This window comes from Pungitius pungitius, chromosome 1 (genome assembly GCF_949316345.1).
Source record: "Pungitius pungitius chromosome 1, fPunPun2.1, whole genome shotgun sequence".
Taxonomy (NCBI): Eukaryota; Metazoa; Chordata; class Actinopteri; order Perciformes; family Gasterosteidae; genus Pungitius; species Pungitius pungitius.
This window is the reverse complement of record NC_084900.1, coordinates 8515123-8531672: the sequence shown is the minus strand read 5'-3', so window position 1 is coordinate 8531672 and position 16550 is coordinate 8515123. Positions and strand designations below refer to the sequence as shown.

The window sequence follows — 16550 nt, the reverse complement described above, 5'->3', positions numbered from 1 at the left end:
AGAGAGAGAGAGAGAGAGAGAGAGAGACGTGTGATTTCTCTTTGTACTGAATGAAGAGTTGAGACTGGCCCTGCTTCTGCTCACCTCTCTCTCTCTTTTTTTTATATAAGCAGAGTTCGCGTGCTGTAAATAGCCCATTAAGCCTGTTTACACTTTACGTTGCACCGTATCCGCCGGTGCCCGTTAGTTTTTGAGGAAGCGCAGCCGGTGTCTGGACAACAAAAGCATCAGGTCCAACGTTTGTTTCTCCGGAGTCACACATTTTGTCAGTCGGGATTTTGCACGTCGACCGCTTCGACTGTTTTTTTTGTTTTTTTTGTTGCCGTCGCTCCTTCCAACACTTCCACATCTCCTTGGGGGGTGGGGGGGATTTGTTCTTTTCTTCTTCTTTTTTTTCTTCCTCCCCTTCTCCCCAAACCAAGCGAACCATGGCAGCCGTAACAAGCCCGGAGACGAGCCCTCAACCCCGGGTGTATTTCCAGACGCCCGGCGGCACCGCGGAGGAGCCGGAGACGCCGGTTCGGAAGCAGGGACGCGTGACCGTCAAATACGATCGCAAGGAGCTGAGGAAGAGGCTGAACCTGGAGGAGTGGATTATCGACCAGCTAACGGACCTGTACGACTGCGAGGTAACGAGCTAGAAGTCCGGCTGAAAACCGATCGGGCGTATCGATCGGAGCAGGCCTCGCTGAGCAAAAGGGGCTCGCGTGCGTGCGTGTGTGCGTGTGTCCGTCCGCTCCCGAGAAGCGAACAAAAGGGGGGGACGCCGATATAACAGGCCCCTTTTGTCGCCGCTTTCTGGCCTAGCCTCGCGTGTTTTGTGTCCTACACGTCCGGGGGGGGGGCCACGTGCGAGTACAGGATGAGGTAATGCAAATGGCAAACCGGGAGCGAGAGGAAGCTCGTAAAGAAACAAAGGCATCGCTGTCACGTCTTAAGAGGCCGATAAAGCCCCCGTGGCTTCACTTGAGGCCCCCCACACACAGGTAGGCTCAATGTAGCTCATACAGCTTTATTACCTTATCATAAAATAGGCGGCCTTAGCAGTGCTCTCTTCTGATTGGCTGAAGCCGGTTAAAAGCCCACCTGTGAATTCATTTAATAAAGTCCTAATAGCTTATACAGGAATTCATACCTTTGTCGATAAATACAATGGCCATTAAAACATGGCTTTTCTTGTTTTATATATATATATATATATATATATATATATATATATATATATATGATGCTTCCTGCTTTGTCTAGAGACAGCTTCTTCAGGAAGGTTAATGAGAGGGGGGGTGTTACTAATGAATCCGGGTGGATGGGTCCATTCGTGCGTCACCGGTCCCTCCGCACCATCACACATTAAAACCGTTGCCGGCGGCGACCCACTGAGAGCCGGTTCTAATGACACCTGGCTTGCGGCTGCTGAGAGGGCGCTGGCGTCAGTAGTTGGTAAGCTCGCGTCAACTCTCCTGAGCTGGCATTGACCCACATGCTATTCCTAGTAGTGCGAGGAAAACAGCGACTTAACAGGTTTGGAGAATTCCTAGTTGGCGAGCGGAGACAGAACCCCCCCCCCCACCACCACCACCTCACACACACATGGTCAGGGCGCTAGTTGCAGAGGAGCTGACATTTAACAGCAGCCGCTTCAGTGATGGTAGGTCTGTCTTCACATTTACACCTGCAAGTCCAAAATCCAAATCCACACGAGAAACTAGAACTGATGTCTCTGTGCTACTGCACACCAACGTTAAACAAGAGTGCAAATCAGTTTTCATCCCTCGTGGAATGCCGGTGGAGAGTTGGAAACTGATAGCTCTCTCATGAGAAACCCAGATTGCGCCGCGCTTTCATTGACATGTTTTAACGGCGGTTAAAGGGATATCCCGTGACACGAGGATAGCAATAATAAAGTAGCGGGGGTACTACACAGGCTCACAGCAGAGGCGATTGAATGGCCTGGAGAGAATTTTTAAATCAATGTTTCCGTGGTAGTGTGTCAATGATGGAATCTGATGCTATAGATTAAAAACCGTGGAGGTAAAAATACAAAGAACTACCTTTTCAGGGGGATATTCTTTGCACTTTACGTGTTCTCGTCGAAAAGTGTGCAGGTTTTTCTCTTTCCTGATGCAGATTCATTTATTTCTTCCACTCTTTTTCATGTTTTGGTGCTCTTGTGTTGGTTTTGTTGATTTATCGTTTGTTCATTCGATTGTTTTTTTACGGCAGGAAAGAGTCCTAAAAGCCCCACAAAGGGATTGTACTGATTCATTATTGTCAGCTCACAGGTCTGTCTCATCCCCGTCCAAAGAGGGCGCCTACTTTTTGCCCGCTCACAGCGTTTCACCCGCCTTTCTCTGTCCTGATCCCGGCCTGGCCTCGGCTAACAAGGACAACAAGGAGATTGATTTACAGTCGGTTCACTGAGGGAGACACATTTTGCTCATTTAGACGGAGAGATGGGGAGCACGTGTCCCGAACGGTGTAACTGGAGAGGCAGCTTAAGCCGGTCAGGCAGCCCAGTGGGAAAACCCTGTTCAACAATAAAATATATGAATAGATATGTTCCTCCTTTTCTTCTACCTCCTCGTGTTGCTCCTTGGCTTAACCTTTCACTCCCTTTCCCTGACTAAATCCACATTTTTCGTTCCCACCCCCTTTATTATAACACATCTCCCTTTTATTCCTCCCTGGTCTTGGCTGCATTGTTCTGCTAATAATAAAACCGACATGGAGATAATGAGCTATTTCCCCCCCACTCATATTATCCCTTTAAACATGCTACAAGCTGTCAGCCAGTCACTCCTGCCAGCCAGCTTGTCAGATATTCATCCAGCCACTCGGTCCGTCCATCGGTCAGAGTTGCTGTAGGTAATAACGGGAAGCCGAGCCTTCATATGACTCCATGGCAACAAGGCTGTTGTTATGTAAATGTTGGTTATCCAGGGCGGTGGAAGAAAAAAAAATGCTTGTGTTCATTTATTGGAAGAAAAGCTTGGTTAAATTACCCTTTCCCAAAAGCCCATGTTTTCATTTCTTTTCTTTCCATGCAGGATAATAATTATAGCATCTCCGTTATTATCCTCTTCTATTAGCACGGCTTTTGTGAATTCCTGCAGTCAGGTGCTAATGTGGCATTTGCTTTGTTTCTGATAGGGCGCCCAAAGGAGCTGTGATTCCCACTAATCGTGAAAGTGTTGCTTGAGGTCATCTAAAGGTTAACCAAGGATGGGGAAACCCTAAAATCCTAAAACCCCCAAATCCTCCAGTTCCCATTCGTGCGCCAGTTTACGTAACTCGAGTGTATTGGGTTGAAAACATAAACACTCAACTGGCAGGACGTGTTTGGATTTAAAGGGGTTACCGGGTGTTTCTTTAAGAATGGAGGCCGTTTGCCTTTGTTGTTGCTGCGCCTCCATTCCAACACTACCTCTGTATTTAAAGGTGCTAAGTGAGGCACACGCTGGGGAAAGAGAAAGTCGGGGAGCTGACCAGTAGCTACATAGTTAACGGGGGGGAGGGAGTCCAATCTCCAAAACTCCATGGCCCTGTACGTGGCCACACACATAAACACAGATACCGATACAAGTGAGAACACAGGCAGGATAGGGGAGCAGGAATGAGATGGCCAGAGGAGGAGGAGGGAAAACTACTGGGAAAAGTATTGGAGGAGTACTACCATGTGTCCTCCGCTACTGCTGCGGTGTAACAGGACTGCTCCTACGGCTCGCTGTCGTTCTGCAACCACAGAGAAATATTTAAAAAAAAAAAAAAACAACCCGTCACGTCTGTTCAAGTCAGTCAAACACACAAAAACCACACAGGGCATTTCGCTTCGGGCCTCACGCTCAAAGGTCTGAATACCAATCAGCATTACTCTGTTTGACTCGGTGTGCGTAAGAGGGCGACTACAAAGACGGCTTGTTACACAGCGGGAGTGAAAGACTCTTGTGTGTCTTTGTAAACAACCCCCCCCCCCCCCCCTCTCTAAACACGCACGCACGCACACACACACACAGACATGGACATGCACACATCACGTTGATATCTCCCGTGTGGCTCTACGTGATGAACGCTTCTCTTCCTGTTTGATTTTTGGGGGAGTTGAGTCAGCACGTGCACGTAGCCTGACCCACCGACCGACCATGTGATGGAAGAAATCCACCAAGCTAGAGAGGATATTGTGGTGGGTGGGGGGGTGGGGGGGCGGGGGGGCAAGCGTGTGTTTTGGTGAGTAAGATTGGAAGGAAGTAAAGCACGGAGGTCTGGATGAAGAAAGAGAATGAGGGATGTGAGTCATCCAGGGGATTGTTTATGCATGTAGTCAGAGGAAGTGTGCGAGAGTCGTACACGTGCGGTGCAACGGAAAATAATGGTTCAAATCAGCACACGGCCTTTCCCCAGAAAGTACATTTAATACACACACACCTGTTGAATCGTACTCTTGGTTTTCACCAAATCAGCATTTGGGCAAGGAATCCCTTTTTTCCTCGAAAAGCCAGAAGTTCACACGCATGTTCATGGCAAACAGCTGTGTGTATTCTGTGTGCGCTTTTTAATAGCCTCCTTGGTAAATAATCCCGTTGTTATGGTCCTTTTCTGAGATCAACGTGAAGCCTCCCCTTTGACTTTCCTGCTTCTTATTTTGTACCGGCCACAATGCCAGTCCAGACGAGCGCTCTTCTTGGTCCGAACCAAAGTGCTGTTCACTCTCATTTGATGCCTTTGATGGCTGGACATGCTTTTGATGGCTCCAGCACCCCGAGGACATTCGAGGACAAGTGAGGAGTGGTTACAATACAATAGGGGACGTCGTTTGGTACGCAGGCCAGTGATGTGACTCCAGGGTTTGGTAGCTGTAATAGTACTTTTAAATTATACCATCAGGAGATTTTGGGGACTTTTAAATGTAATTATTGGCCTCCGTGGTAAGGCCACGTTGAAGTAAAAAAAAATCCCCTGTCCCAATATTTAATATAGTTGGCTGCAGCTTTGACGTCGAGTCGCTATAATCATAAAGTCTGTTTGCGACCAACGCCAAGTGCCTGCAGGTTGAGTGAGGTAACAGATCCACTCAGGAGTGTATTTTAGTCCCAGGAGGTGCATTAGAGCAGACGCCAATTGAGCTGCTGGTTAACTGCAGGGAGGCGTGTGTCAGTATATGGCTTTATCAACTCTCTGTGACACCGTTTATTGTCATTTTTATGTACGTCATAAAGCGACTGTGGCTTTCCTGTTAATACTGTATGTTTTAGAGAAGCTCTGGCTTTTACTGTAGTACAATTGATGGGGGGGTGGATTTGTTTAGTATCAATGATAGTGTTTTAGCTTTTCGTATTAATTGTTCCTTCCATGTGTGGTTGAGACACAAGTTAATTCCAAGTTGCATTTCATTGAGAAGGAACAACCGACCATATTTGGCCAAATAGTCTGATGAAGGAATGACTGATTCATAAGGAAGGGAGTCAGACCTTGTGTCACACTCTTAAAAAGACTAAGAACAGTTTGATCCTGCTACTGAGGGAACTTCAGAGGAGAGTAGATGAGCTGCCAAGCAGCTTGAAGAACAAATCATTCAGGGAAACAAATGAATGTTGAAGTTGGGACATGGGTACTTTCTCATCATGGTTGTTGATTTCTTGGCTACTCTCTTCGTCTTGTGGTGTCGATGGGATGATCGGATGGAATAATCCAACCAAAGCATTTACTTATCTGTGCGTTGCCCTTGTTCCAGAAGGCGTTGATGATCGATCTATACGGACAAATTATAATGTTCTCTAATCCTTAGGGATTACGTCTCGATATCTTCAGAACGAATTAAAAGGCTCATCAAATAAACAAAAACATTTCGGAGGTACTGGGTGAAAACAAATGGAGGAAATCTTTCAAAAGCACTTGAACTCCTGGCTGAAGCTGTGCCAGCATTAGTCATTGAATTAATGACATGAGAAAAGAACAAATGAGCGGTGGGCCCCTTTTGGTTGTCTTACTACTTTTCGAGAATGACATAATCTGCTGTAATCCTTTGTATACGTTTTTAATTTAATCTGCACGTGATCTTTCAGTCCAATTGTAGTGTTAATGGCTAGAGGGAGGGAGTGTGTGTGAGTGTGCGTGCGTGCACGTATGCATTTTTGGCCTTCCTTTCTCATGTTTTTTGTTTTTTTTTGTTTTTTTACTCGTTTGCTCTCAGGGTGATTAACAATTGATGGTAGAAAGGGAAAAATCAATTCAGAGCACCTCGGGCTACTTTTTGCAATGCTCCCTCGATGCAGACACACACACACACACACACATGTCGATATCAGTCTGTGTGTGAATTTGTGGAGCTCCTCTGATCTGCCCTCTGCTGCAGAAATGACCGGCACAAGAGAGCCGATGCAGAGTGGAGGTGGAGGGCGAAAGTGGCCACTTGAGATGCTGCCCGGAACACGTATAATTTCAGATTGATGCACGGGGCATTTCGTAATTAGAGAGAGAGAGAGGGGCAGATATGGATATTCTGCCAGCACATCTGTAAAAGAAAAAAAGACGCCATAGCTTCACTACTTCTACTGCGCACACACACACACACATGGTATATTCCCATCCCTAGCATTAGACATGGAAGCTCTGGTTTCTGTTACTTAGAGGGACATAGCTGTTTTATCAGGAGTGTGATAGCAGGAGCGCTGCAGAGTCCAGACATATGGAGGCACTGGGTTAGGGTGCGCTCAATGAGGGCTGTGTGTGTGTGTGTTATTTTTAAGCTGGATTTTTAAAAGAACAAATAACATGTAGGAGCTGCACGTGGCTCTACTTCCACAGAGGTGCATGCAGAGTAAAAAACAAACGACTGATAAAACAATCAAGTTGTATTCTCTAGTTTCCATTTGCTCAGTTCAACTGTTTTGCCTTCGGCTCTTTCTCGGTTTTTTGATTTGAGTCAAAACAGGATGTCATTTTCTTCCTGGGAGGAAGTACATTCAACTGATTAGACGCGCAATAGAGATGATGATCAGCCACGCGCACACAAAAGGTGCACAATAACGCACGCATGTGACGTTACAAGCCCACCTCAGACCGCATTAGGCACATGGCATAGTATTAATTCTGAGTTGTTGTGGTTTCTGGCTGTGTGTAAGGCCATTACTGCGCACACACACACACACACACACACACATTCCGTCCACTCTGTTCCTCCCAAACAGTTTCTGCATTCTCACCATACACACACTCAGGCAGCCACTTCCCACAGATATCGCTCTCCCTCCCTCCCCCTTCCCTCCCTTCCCACTCGCTATCTCCCGAGGTCACGTGGCCTGAAAGGAAGTAGCTGGCTGCTCAAAGTCTTTTTGACCCCTTCTTCGCATAACAGAAGAACAGATACTATCTCATTTTCTGGGGGTCGCACGTATTTCAAGCCAATCGGGGTTGTGGGAGGAAAGGAGAAGAGGTGTCGGACAGGGAGGACAACAAGGTCTGTTATTCAAAGAGCTGCAGATTCCTGATAAGCTGTCGAGGGCGAGGGAGATAGAAACAAGATGACGGACACGACACCCAGTCGACCCCCACCTCCCCCTCGGCCCCCCAGCAAGGAGGCCCAAACGCTGTGATTCGGGGCCGGTATTGACGCACTGAAAGTGATTTATAGGAGAGCAGTGAGGGTCGAGCCAACCAGACAGGAAGGGCATCAAAGGAGACCTAAAGATAAAGATGGAGGGGGAGGGGGCGGCGGTGGGGGCTTGGCAGGAAGTGGGTTCAAGCCCAGTATTGTGTGTGTGTGTTAAATCGGATGACAGGAAACCTAATTACAGCCACAAGGCGGTCATGAATAAACACCTTGAGATTGGCCGAAACTCTATTTCAACACGGAATATTTTGTAATACTTATTTTGACAATTAAGGGGTTTGCTACCTTTCTGGTGATGTCCTTCAGTTCTTAGTCCTATTATTAGGAAAGGTGTTTCCCTCTCTGGCTACCACCGAGCCCTCTTGTTGCTTGCGGATATTTGCACACTATCGGTCAGTGCATCCATCACGCATATTCATTAGGTTCGGTAAAGGAAGATGAAGAACAAAAATCCTTTTAGTTTCTATGTTCTGGTTCCATTTTTGCACATTGCATATATATATCATTCCATGATCTTTCCACCGCTTGTTGATTTAAGAAAACAGGCCGTTGCCTGCGTACGACGTGTGGATTCTGAGGTGAGCTTATCGGCTCATCCGTGAGTTGCTGTGAGCTGCACTTGCCTTCAAAACCCTCCCCAGTCACATATAATTATGTGAATCTTTGCAGGAGCACGTAAGGCAATCTCTTTGAACCTGACCGTTGCACGGGGGTGTTTATTTTTGTGGATTAGACCGTGCTTGTCATCAGCGTTGGTAGAGTGGTGGTCCGCTGCTACTATCTCTCTCTCTCTCGCTCTCTTTTAACCTGCTCGTTGTTAGAGCCTCTGTCCGTGATGCACACATAACACCTTTTTCACAATCGCAACTAATTCCAATAGCTGAGATTCAAGTATTGAGAAGGAGCTCAGTGACTTCCAGCTCCGGCCTTTTGTTGAGGACCATTAGACAAAAATGATTAAAGTACACTCCCAATTGGGTCTGTGCGCACAAATAAGCCAAAATACTACCCAGATGTCTCGGTTTCAGACAAGGAGTCTGGTTCATTTAGTGACACACACACACACACAGTGAAGCGAGCGGCGACATTGTTGAGCGCCACGCGGCCTACTTTTACTACTCCTTCCTGCTTCCTTAGTCTCCAACTTCCCCCCCCCCCCCCCCCCCCCCCCCCCCCCCTGCATTGTACCGAGCCACAACATGGTTTTGTCTTTGCGGCAAAACACCGAAGTTGGACTATTTTTATGCCGGTTTTCTACTGCAGCGGCACGAAAGCCCAAGGCGCTGTTTATCCATCTCTGCATCCATGCTTTTTCTGCTTTTCGTTTTTTTTTTTTTAAATCTTCACATTCTGATCAATGTCTCCAACATGTTCTCTCTCTCCGGCTCTGTCGCTTACACAGATCCCATGACAGGAATCAGCCATGCTGTGGAGTCCTCGTAGGTGGCCGCTGTGACCTACTTGCACACGGAGCTTATATTTCACTTAATATCCTCCCGATGTCTTCTTTTTACGAGCCGCCATGTCGAGCAGCCATCTCTCAGATGTTAAGCTTTTCTTCTTTTCACATTTGCATGGTTCATCTTTTACTGTGCGTAGCGCGTCTCACACTTTGTATCCCAGTTTTTCCTTTTAATCAGATTTGCAGCCGGAGAGCTGTGAAATTGAATCGGTCTAAAATGAAAGCAGATGACACATGACGCAGTTTTGTGTTTCTTGTGTCCAGTCTCTGAGCAAACTTCCCTGGAGAAACCCAGACTTTGCTTCATTGCTCTTTATCGTCGCTTCCTTTTTCAAGAGGCATTCACATTCGCTGTGATACAAGGCTGCTGACCTACTTGAGTGTGTGTGTGTGTGTGACTTGTGTTTTGTCCTGCGAGGCCGTATCTGCTATTTTCATCTGTCCGAGGCCTGCAGCAGCTATACACAGCCCCCCCCCTGTGAGTGAGAGGAGCGGTTCGGTGAATACGCTCCCATACTGTCACATCTCATTCTGCTCCGTCCTGCAGGCAGACAGACCGATTCTCCGCCACATCGTGGTGCTGTGTGAATCATATTTGTGAGGAAGAGCGTAATTAAATTCAAAGACCAGAATTAAAAAAGCAACAACAAGAAAATGGCTCCGCATGCCGATTTCTGGTGGCAGTTTGTTTCTCGGAGGACGCTGGTAGTTCAATCCTGAAAAGAGCAGGCTGCTTGATTACATACAACATCAACAGAACCATGGGGGGAGTATTCAAGTGATTTACAGCGCAATACAGTCACACTCGCATCTAGGGTGGAATCCAAAGTGGTTGAAATATCAGCAATAATACACACAAATCAGTCAAGGCTTTAAATAAGTGTGGGTGTTATTACTTGGGCTTTTCTTTAAAGTACGTTAGCCTTTTGTTCTGTCTGGTTCTTTCCAACAGCTGGCCCGCCGTTCATCGGAACCCCGACCGGGCCGTTTGCGGGCAGCAGGTGTTAAAGGTCACCGACGGGTGACTTTCAGTCGGGCGCGTGCGGTTTGCTCGCAGTAACGGATCCGAAAGGCTTGTGTTTGTGGCGCCTGTGTTGAACTCTGATTTTTGCTTGTGAACTCGGTGTTGCTCCTTCCTCCAGCACGGTGCAATGCGCGCCACCTCGTGGATTCCTCGTGGATTCGCCTTCTTCCTCTCGTTTCGACGCGCCACTGCTTTGTTCACAATTGATCTCGTGGGCACCTTTTTCAGTCCAGATCACGTCTGAAGCCCACAGCGAGAACCCCCTCCGGGCTGCAGACTGGTTCAGCGAGTACGGCTGGAGGGTTGTTTTGGAAATCCTCCCCCGTGATTCCTCGCTTTCTTTGTGTCTCTCCGAAGCCTTTCTTCCGGCCTTTTTCAAAAAATCCCTCCCTCCCTCCCCCCGCCGCTGCTTCCTCGTCTCGATGTGCTCCTTAACCTCTTACCTTCCTTCCTCCCTCCTCCCCCCCCCCGTTCAGATTTAACTGAAATCATTTTCAAGTAAGCCGCATTGAATAGAAGTGTGTCGCTCAAGCGATTCAGGAACAAACAGTGTGTTATTTCTTATACAGAGTGTGTGTGTTATACAGAGTGGATGCACAATGTACGTTGGTATCAGAAGAAGAAGTAGGGAAGTCAAAAAAAGCCACTAAACTGTAGATTAGATCTTTGTCTTGAAGGAGCGCGTCCTTCCCCCTGTAGCAGCACATGGAGCCCACATGTTGTGCAGATCTGTCTTTGTGTCAGACTTCACTCGTGTGTGTGTGTGTGTGTGTGTGTGTGTGTGTGTTACTAACAGACAGCGTCAGCATGTCTGCAGCCTAAGGCTGTGTGCACCTTTTGTCTTTCAGAGTTTAAATTCTCTAAGAGACCAGCGTGTGTGTCTTTGTGTGAATAAGTGTGTTGATAGTGTACTGTGTGTGTTTGCACTTTTGTCTGCGTCGCCACTTCTCAGCTTATGTGAAATGTCAACTTGTGTGTGTGTGTGTTTCACTCTGCTGACAGTAAGTCTGGTTGTCACCTCCAGTCTCTATCTCACACACACAGACTGTCCTGCTCAGAATTAAATCCCCGTACCCCACCCTTTACACACACACACACACACTTTATCCAGCTCAGACCTATTAATGCTCATTTTATAATTCTTTAATCCATGGTTGTGTGTGGGTGTGTGTGTGTGGGGGGGGGGGGTGTAGGCGAGGAGTGTGTAACAGAGGATGTGTCTGATGTTGATGTGTCACTTGAAAAAATATTTAAAAGGGGCATTCGGTTAATGTGACGCTCAAATGTGCACACACAGCATGCTGTGACTGTCTGTGGGTTTGGGGGTGTGTGTGTGTGTGTGTGTGTGCATGTGTGTGTTGAAGTAGGGGGCATTTGGGCAGGTGCAGAGACAGCTGGTGTGGGCAACTCTAACCGAGGGGGAGGACGAGAGCGAGGGAGAGATTCCAAAAGAATGACTTGAATATAGGGTGGCAATCGAGCTGCGAAAGAGGGGGAAGTGTGTGTGTGTGTGTGTGTGTGTGTGTGTGTTGCCAGTGGTGAGCTGCTTTGATAGCACACACTGAGCCAGTGTGCTTGAGTGAGACAGATGGAAAAAGAAAGACTGGTTGACTACTGAAGCACTTTCCATAGAGACACAGATTAATCAGAAGAATTAGTATTGATTGGCAAAGGGGAGGAAGGTAAAGAGAGGAACAAAGATTAATATAATACAGCAAGCTTCTACTTTCAATCATTTACTGAGCCAAACATCTCAAAGCTGAGAGGGAAGGCTTCTCTTAACCTCACGCCCCAAATCTCCCCAATGAGTTTGTCAATTGGTGGATGTATGACCCTAAAACTATTTTTACCTAAATTATTATGTGGATATTAGTTATTATTAATAATCAAAAAGTATTCTTATTAGTTCTTCTTTGTTTGGTATGGTTCCCTGCTCAGGTGCACAGGAAGGATGACTTGATTGGCTTTTTGTAACAGCATTTCACTGTGAACGATTCGTCTAAAGATCGTTAAACCGAGACAGCTCATCAGATCACATGACCTGTAGTAGTAGTCTCAAAGGGAACGGTTGGAAGTGACTGGATCGTTTTTTAAAAGACAAAGTCTAAGCAACAAACCTTTTCAAAAGTCAGCATTTTTCTTTTGCACATCAAATCATCAGATCTATTGCACATCAAATATTTTACTTTACTACTAAAATCAATTTAGGGGCACCAGATTAGGAAAAGTGGTAGCCGTAAAAATCTATTCTGAATCCAAGCGGTCAGATGCTGCTGGTTTAAACGACAGCATCCTTCATCGGACACATCTGCTAACATGAAAACACGACACCTGACTGAAATAGGTTGTTTCAGATGTCCCCCCAGTAAGCGCTATTGGTGACTTGACTATGTTTGGTAGAAAAAACAAAGATTCCTGGCATCAACGTAACAAGAATTCAACTTTTTCTGCCAGATTGAGCTTGTTGTTAACTTACCAATGGGGGAGTGTTGGACAATTTGCAACGTGATGGTTCTCGCCCAAGGCCGGATACGTGAACAAAGCCTCCCTGTTTATGGTGTCTTTGCAGTATGTATGTTGGCCCTGGACCTGAAGTAGCCTTTTATGTGTGTCAATTATGTCTCCTGCTTGCATGTATTGTTTAATAAATGTCCCGTTCTTATTCAAACCCTCATATATTGAATGGTAACGCTACATCAGCTTATCGGTATATATTTAAGTGTTTAACACACATCTTTTTTTTTGTTGAAAAGTGAAATACAAGTTCGTTATTAATTGCTAAAGTTATCCTCTAACTGTCTAGACGTCCTATTTGGAGCTCTGCTGCGGCGGGTCTTGATGCGTTCCTTATACGAGTGCCGTTACGTACTCGCGCTCCCACCGCGCAATGCGCCGCACACACGCGTGTTCTCTTCACCTGTTACCTGTCGATGCTCTCTTTGTCTCTCCCACATGGCGAGGTAATGGAAGGACGTCGCCCCCTGGTGTCCTGAAATGAAACCTTCTGATCTATTCTTAGTTTTTTTATGTGTCGAAGGAAAAGAGGGTGACTAATGTGTGTGTAGATTCCCTTCAGCAGTGCTAACAGTTTTTTTGTTTTTTTATATGCCACAGGAGGAGGCCATCCCAGAGCTGGAGATAGATGTGGATGAGCTGCTGGATATGCCCAGTGACGTTGAGCGGGGAGCCAGGGTCAAGGTGAGGACTGGACGCACACACACACACACACACACGTGCAAAAAAAGACGATGGATTATCTAAGACCGTCTTGCATTGTCTTACAGGAGTTACTGGTAGACTGTTTTAAACCTACTGAGGTAAGATCCTTTGTCTCCTCCTTCCCTTCGAGCCACTCGTCGGTTTGTGGATTTCTGGATTCCCCCTCATGCGCTTTGTCCCTCCTCTCTCTCCGTAGGACTTTGTCTCTGAGCTTATCGACAAGATCCGAGGGATGCAGAAGCTCTCCACGCCTCAGAAGAAATGATGGGGTCTTCCCTCTCCCTCCACCCCCCCCCCCCCTGTCCCTCAGCCCCACCTCTCGTCTTCCTGCTCGTCTTTCCCATCTTGACGTCATACTTCAACTAAACCTTGTCTCCTTGATTCGATACACCCTTCTCTTCCTGTTATTCCCCTCCTTGCCTGGCTCCAGCCGCCATAATTCGCTCTTAACCTTCAGCGGAGAAGACGAAGTAAAGAATGCATGTTGGAAGCCAAAGGGGGGGAAAATGACAAAAAGGCCCTCTCCTGTCTCTTCTTCCACCCCCCCCCCCCCCTCCCTCCCCCCCCGCTCCTCCTTCGCCCTTTGTTTGGGCTCCACTCCTCTTCCTCATCTCCCCCCCCGAGTCTGTCTGAGGAGGACGAGCAGAGGAGCAGAGACGAGACGGGTCCCATAATTACAGAGAGTGGGGCGGCAGCGAGGCGGAAAGAGGAGTCGGGAGTCGGCATCCGCCAAGAGGAAGGTGGAAGGCGAGCAGCCAATCAGCTTGAAGCAGGGCCCTAATCATCACGTTTGTGTGTCTACTAATGAGAGTCTTTATTTTGTTATTCGTGAGGGGTTTAAACTAGAAGGCGAGCCAGCTACCAATCATGATTCTCTTGACAACTTTCTAGTAGAGTTTTAGGGAATATTCACTTCACTTGACTTGAGTTTTTTTTCTTCAGTACAGTCAGAGACATTTGCTAGTGGTGCATTTAAAGACTGACGTTTTTGTGTGTGAGTGGGCGTGTTTGGGTGGGTGTGTTGAAAATCTGCACTATGTCATTTGGGAAGAAAATCTGAACCTCTGACCACAAGGAATAACGCGCGTTATGCCTTTTGTCCAGCGAGGAGGTGAAATTTCATCCCTGGATATGTTGGTTGAACCTTAAAAAAAAAGCCACTGGCTGTTGTGGTTGTACATTCCAAACAATGGACTACTATTCTTCCTGTGAGGCTAAAATAGAAGTAGTTTATTTTAGGTGGGGTGTACTTTTATAGAATTCAAATTCTTTGGGGGGGGGGGAAATGGCATATGTTTTTCTTTCCTTAAATGCGTAGTGCAGTGGGTGGTTCTTTAGAAGCCTTTGCTGTCTGCACATGCATATGTGCGTCTGTTTGTTGCTAAATGCTACGTGTGCGTGTTGCTACATAATGTACAGCAACATTCATCATACGAGTGTTTTTACTGGCCTGTATATTCTGCTGTTCTGTACGACAATTTAGATTTTGTAGTATAGGACTGGTTCCTGTTTTTTTCTGTTTTTTTTCTTCTTTTTTTGGTTGCATTCTGTCACACACACACACACACACACACTGACAGTCCAACAAGGGGACCCAGAACAAAGCTGCCTTGTTTTTTTGTTTGTTTCATAGCCCCTTTCTATGTCCTCTTTACACTTTCTCTCCTTTTCACTTCATTCAGTCTGCCACATATTTGGCGCACATCATTTCGGAGCAGGCACAAAACGGAAGCCCTGCGTTGGTGGCGAGACTTTGTAACGTCCCCTGACTGTCAGCAGACCCACCGATGGGACCTCTGAATGGATGGGAGGGAGGCTGCTGTTTTTACATTGAAGCTGTCTAAAAGCATTCACCCTTCCTTTTCTTCTCACACACACACACACACACACACGCACGCAGGTCACCCTCCGGGGGACGGAGGGAACGGAAAATAAATATGAGCAAATACAGCTGCCTCGTTCGCAGATGTGCACGCGCACACACACCCGAGTGTTGAGAGAGAGAGAGAGAGAGAGCGAGGGGGAGAGAGACCGAAGCGGTCAAAAGGTTCGTGTTTCCACGCCGCAGCTGCCAATCATCTCTGAGAATAAGCCATCTTTGTCTCATCCTGAGCCAATCAGATCAGAGAACGAAGCTGACCGGCCAGTAGGAGAAGCGAAAGCCTTCGCTGTGAGTCCTGTGACCAATCGCAAACACCTGCTGGTGACAGCAGTCTTCCTTCTCTCTCACTGCTAACACACACACACACACACACACACACACACTGGCCCATTACTATCTTGCTGCTCTGTCGTTCCCCCCCCCCCCTCCCCCCGGCATCCACTCTCTCCTCCTGCTGGTCCATTCCACCCTCCCTCCATCCTTTCTTCAGTTTCCTTTTTAAAAAAAACAAACAGATGTTGCCTTAGGTATTATTTATGTTACACAAACCAAATAAACGGGAGACATTCATTGTTAAAAAGGTTACGCAAACTGCTAAACACGTGTGTTACTGAGCAGAACCGCAGCGTTTGAAGACTTGAATCTTCTGTCGCTCCTTTTCTTTGTTTTTTGAACAGCAAAATGAGATTCTGTTTTTTTTATTATTATTTTTTTTAGAAGTGAGTGTTTAATACTTAGGCCTTGATGCAGTGATTTTAATTAGATAAAACAATGTTCTTGACATTTACCGTTTGAATACTGATCTGTTTTTATTGTGGTCATGATATTTCTTGATGCCCAGCCTTGGATTACCACGTAGTAGAACAAAAAATCCATTCAGTTACACTTTGGTGCGATTGCTTTTGCCTTCCTGCTGGGGTTTCCAAAAAACCAAGCACAGTCTGCTTTTCGGATTGTACCAGGCAAGCTCAATCAGTAGGTGAATTTGAGTGGATTTTAATTCCTAAATCCGGGGTTTGGATTATATCTTCTTAGACTGTTATTGAGAAGTCTGTTTTTTACTGTTGGGGAAAAATTGCAAAAATATATATATACGGATTATCATAATTGAGGCTAAATACAAGCGCTAAACCATGCGGATGGACGGAGCGGAGATATTTTTTGGACAATGATTAGATTGAACAAACAAATGTAGCAATATCAACAACAGGTCTTATTTTTGCCCAATTTTGTTACACTTTTATGCAACTTTAATAAAAACATGTAAAATTTACTAAATTGTCGTGTTTTATTGCACGTTTCTGCTTTGCCTTATAAAATAGATTATTATAAAACAGGATATTGGCTTGTGTTTGGT

General features: G+C 46.4%; 1 protein-coding gene across 1 annotated transcript; it reads left to right on the top strand.

Annotated features, from left to right (window-relative positions):
- On the top strand, window positions 1–16461 carry ppp1r14bb (protein phosphatase 1, regulatory (inhibitor) subunit 14Bb). Its single transcript, XM_037480518.2, has 4 exons — window positions 1–629; window positions 13207–13290; window positions 13377–13409; window positions 13508–16461. Exons 1-4 carry the CDS (start codon window positions 429–431, stop codon window positions 13574–13576), a joined length of 387 nt encoding a protein of 128 aa, XP_037336415.1. The 5' UTR covers window positions 1–428; the 3' UTR covers window positions 13577–16461.
- Window positions 16462–16550: the final 89 nt, after the last annotated feature.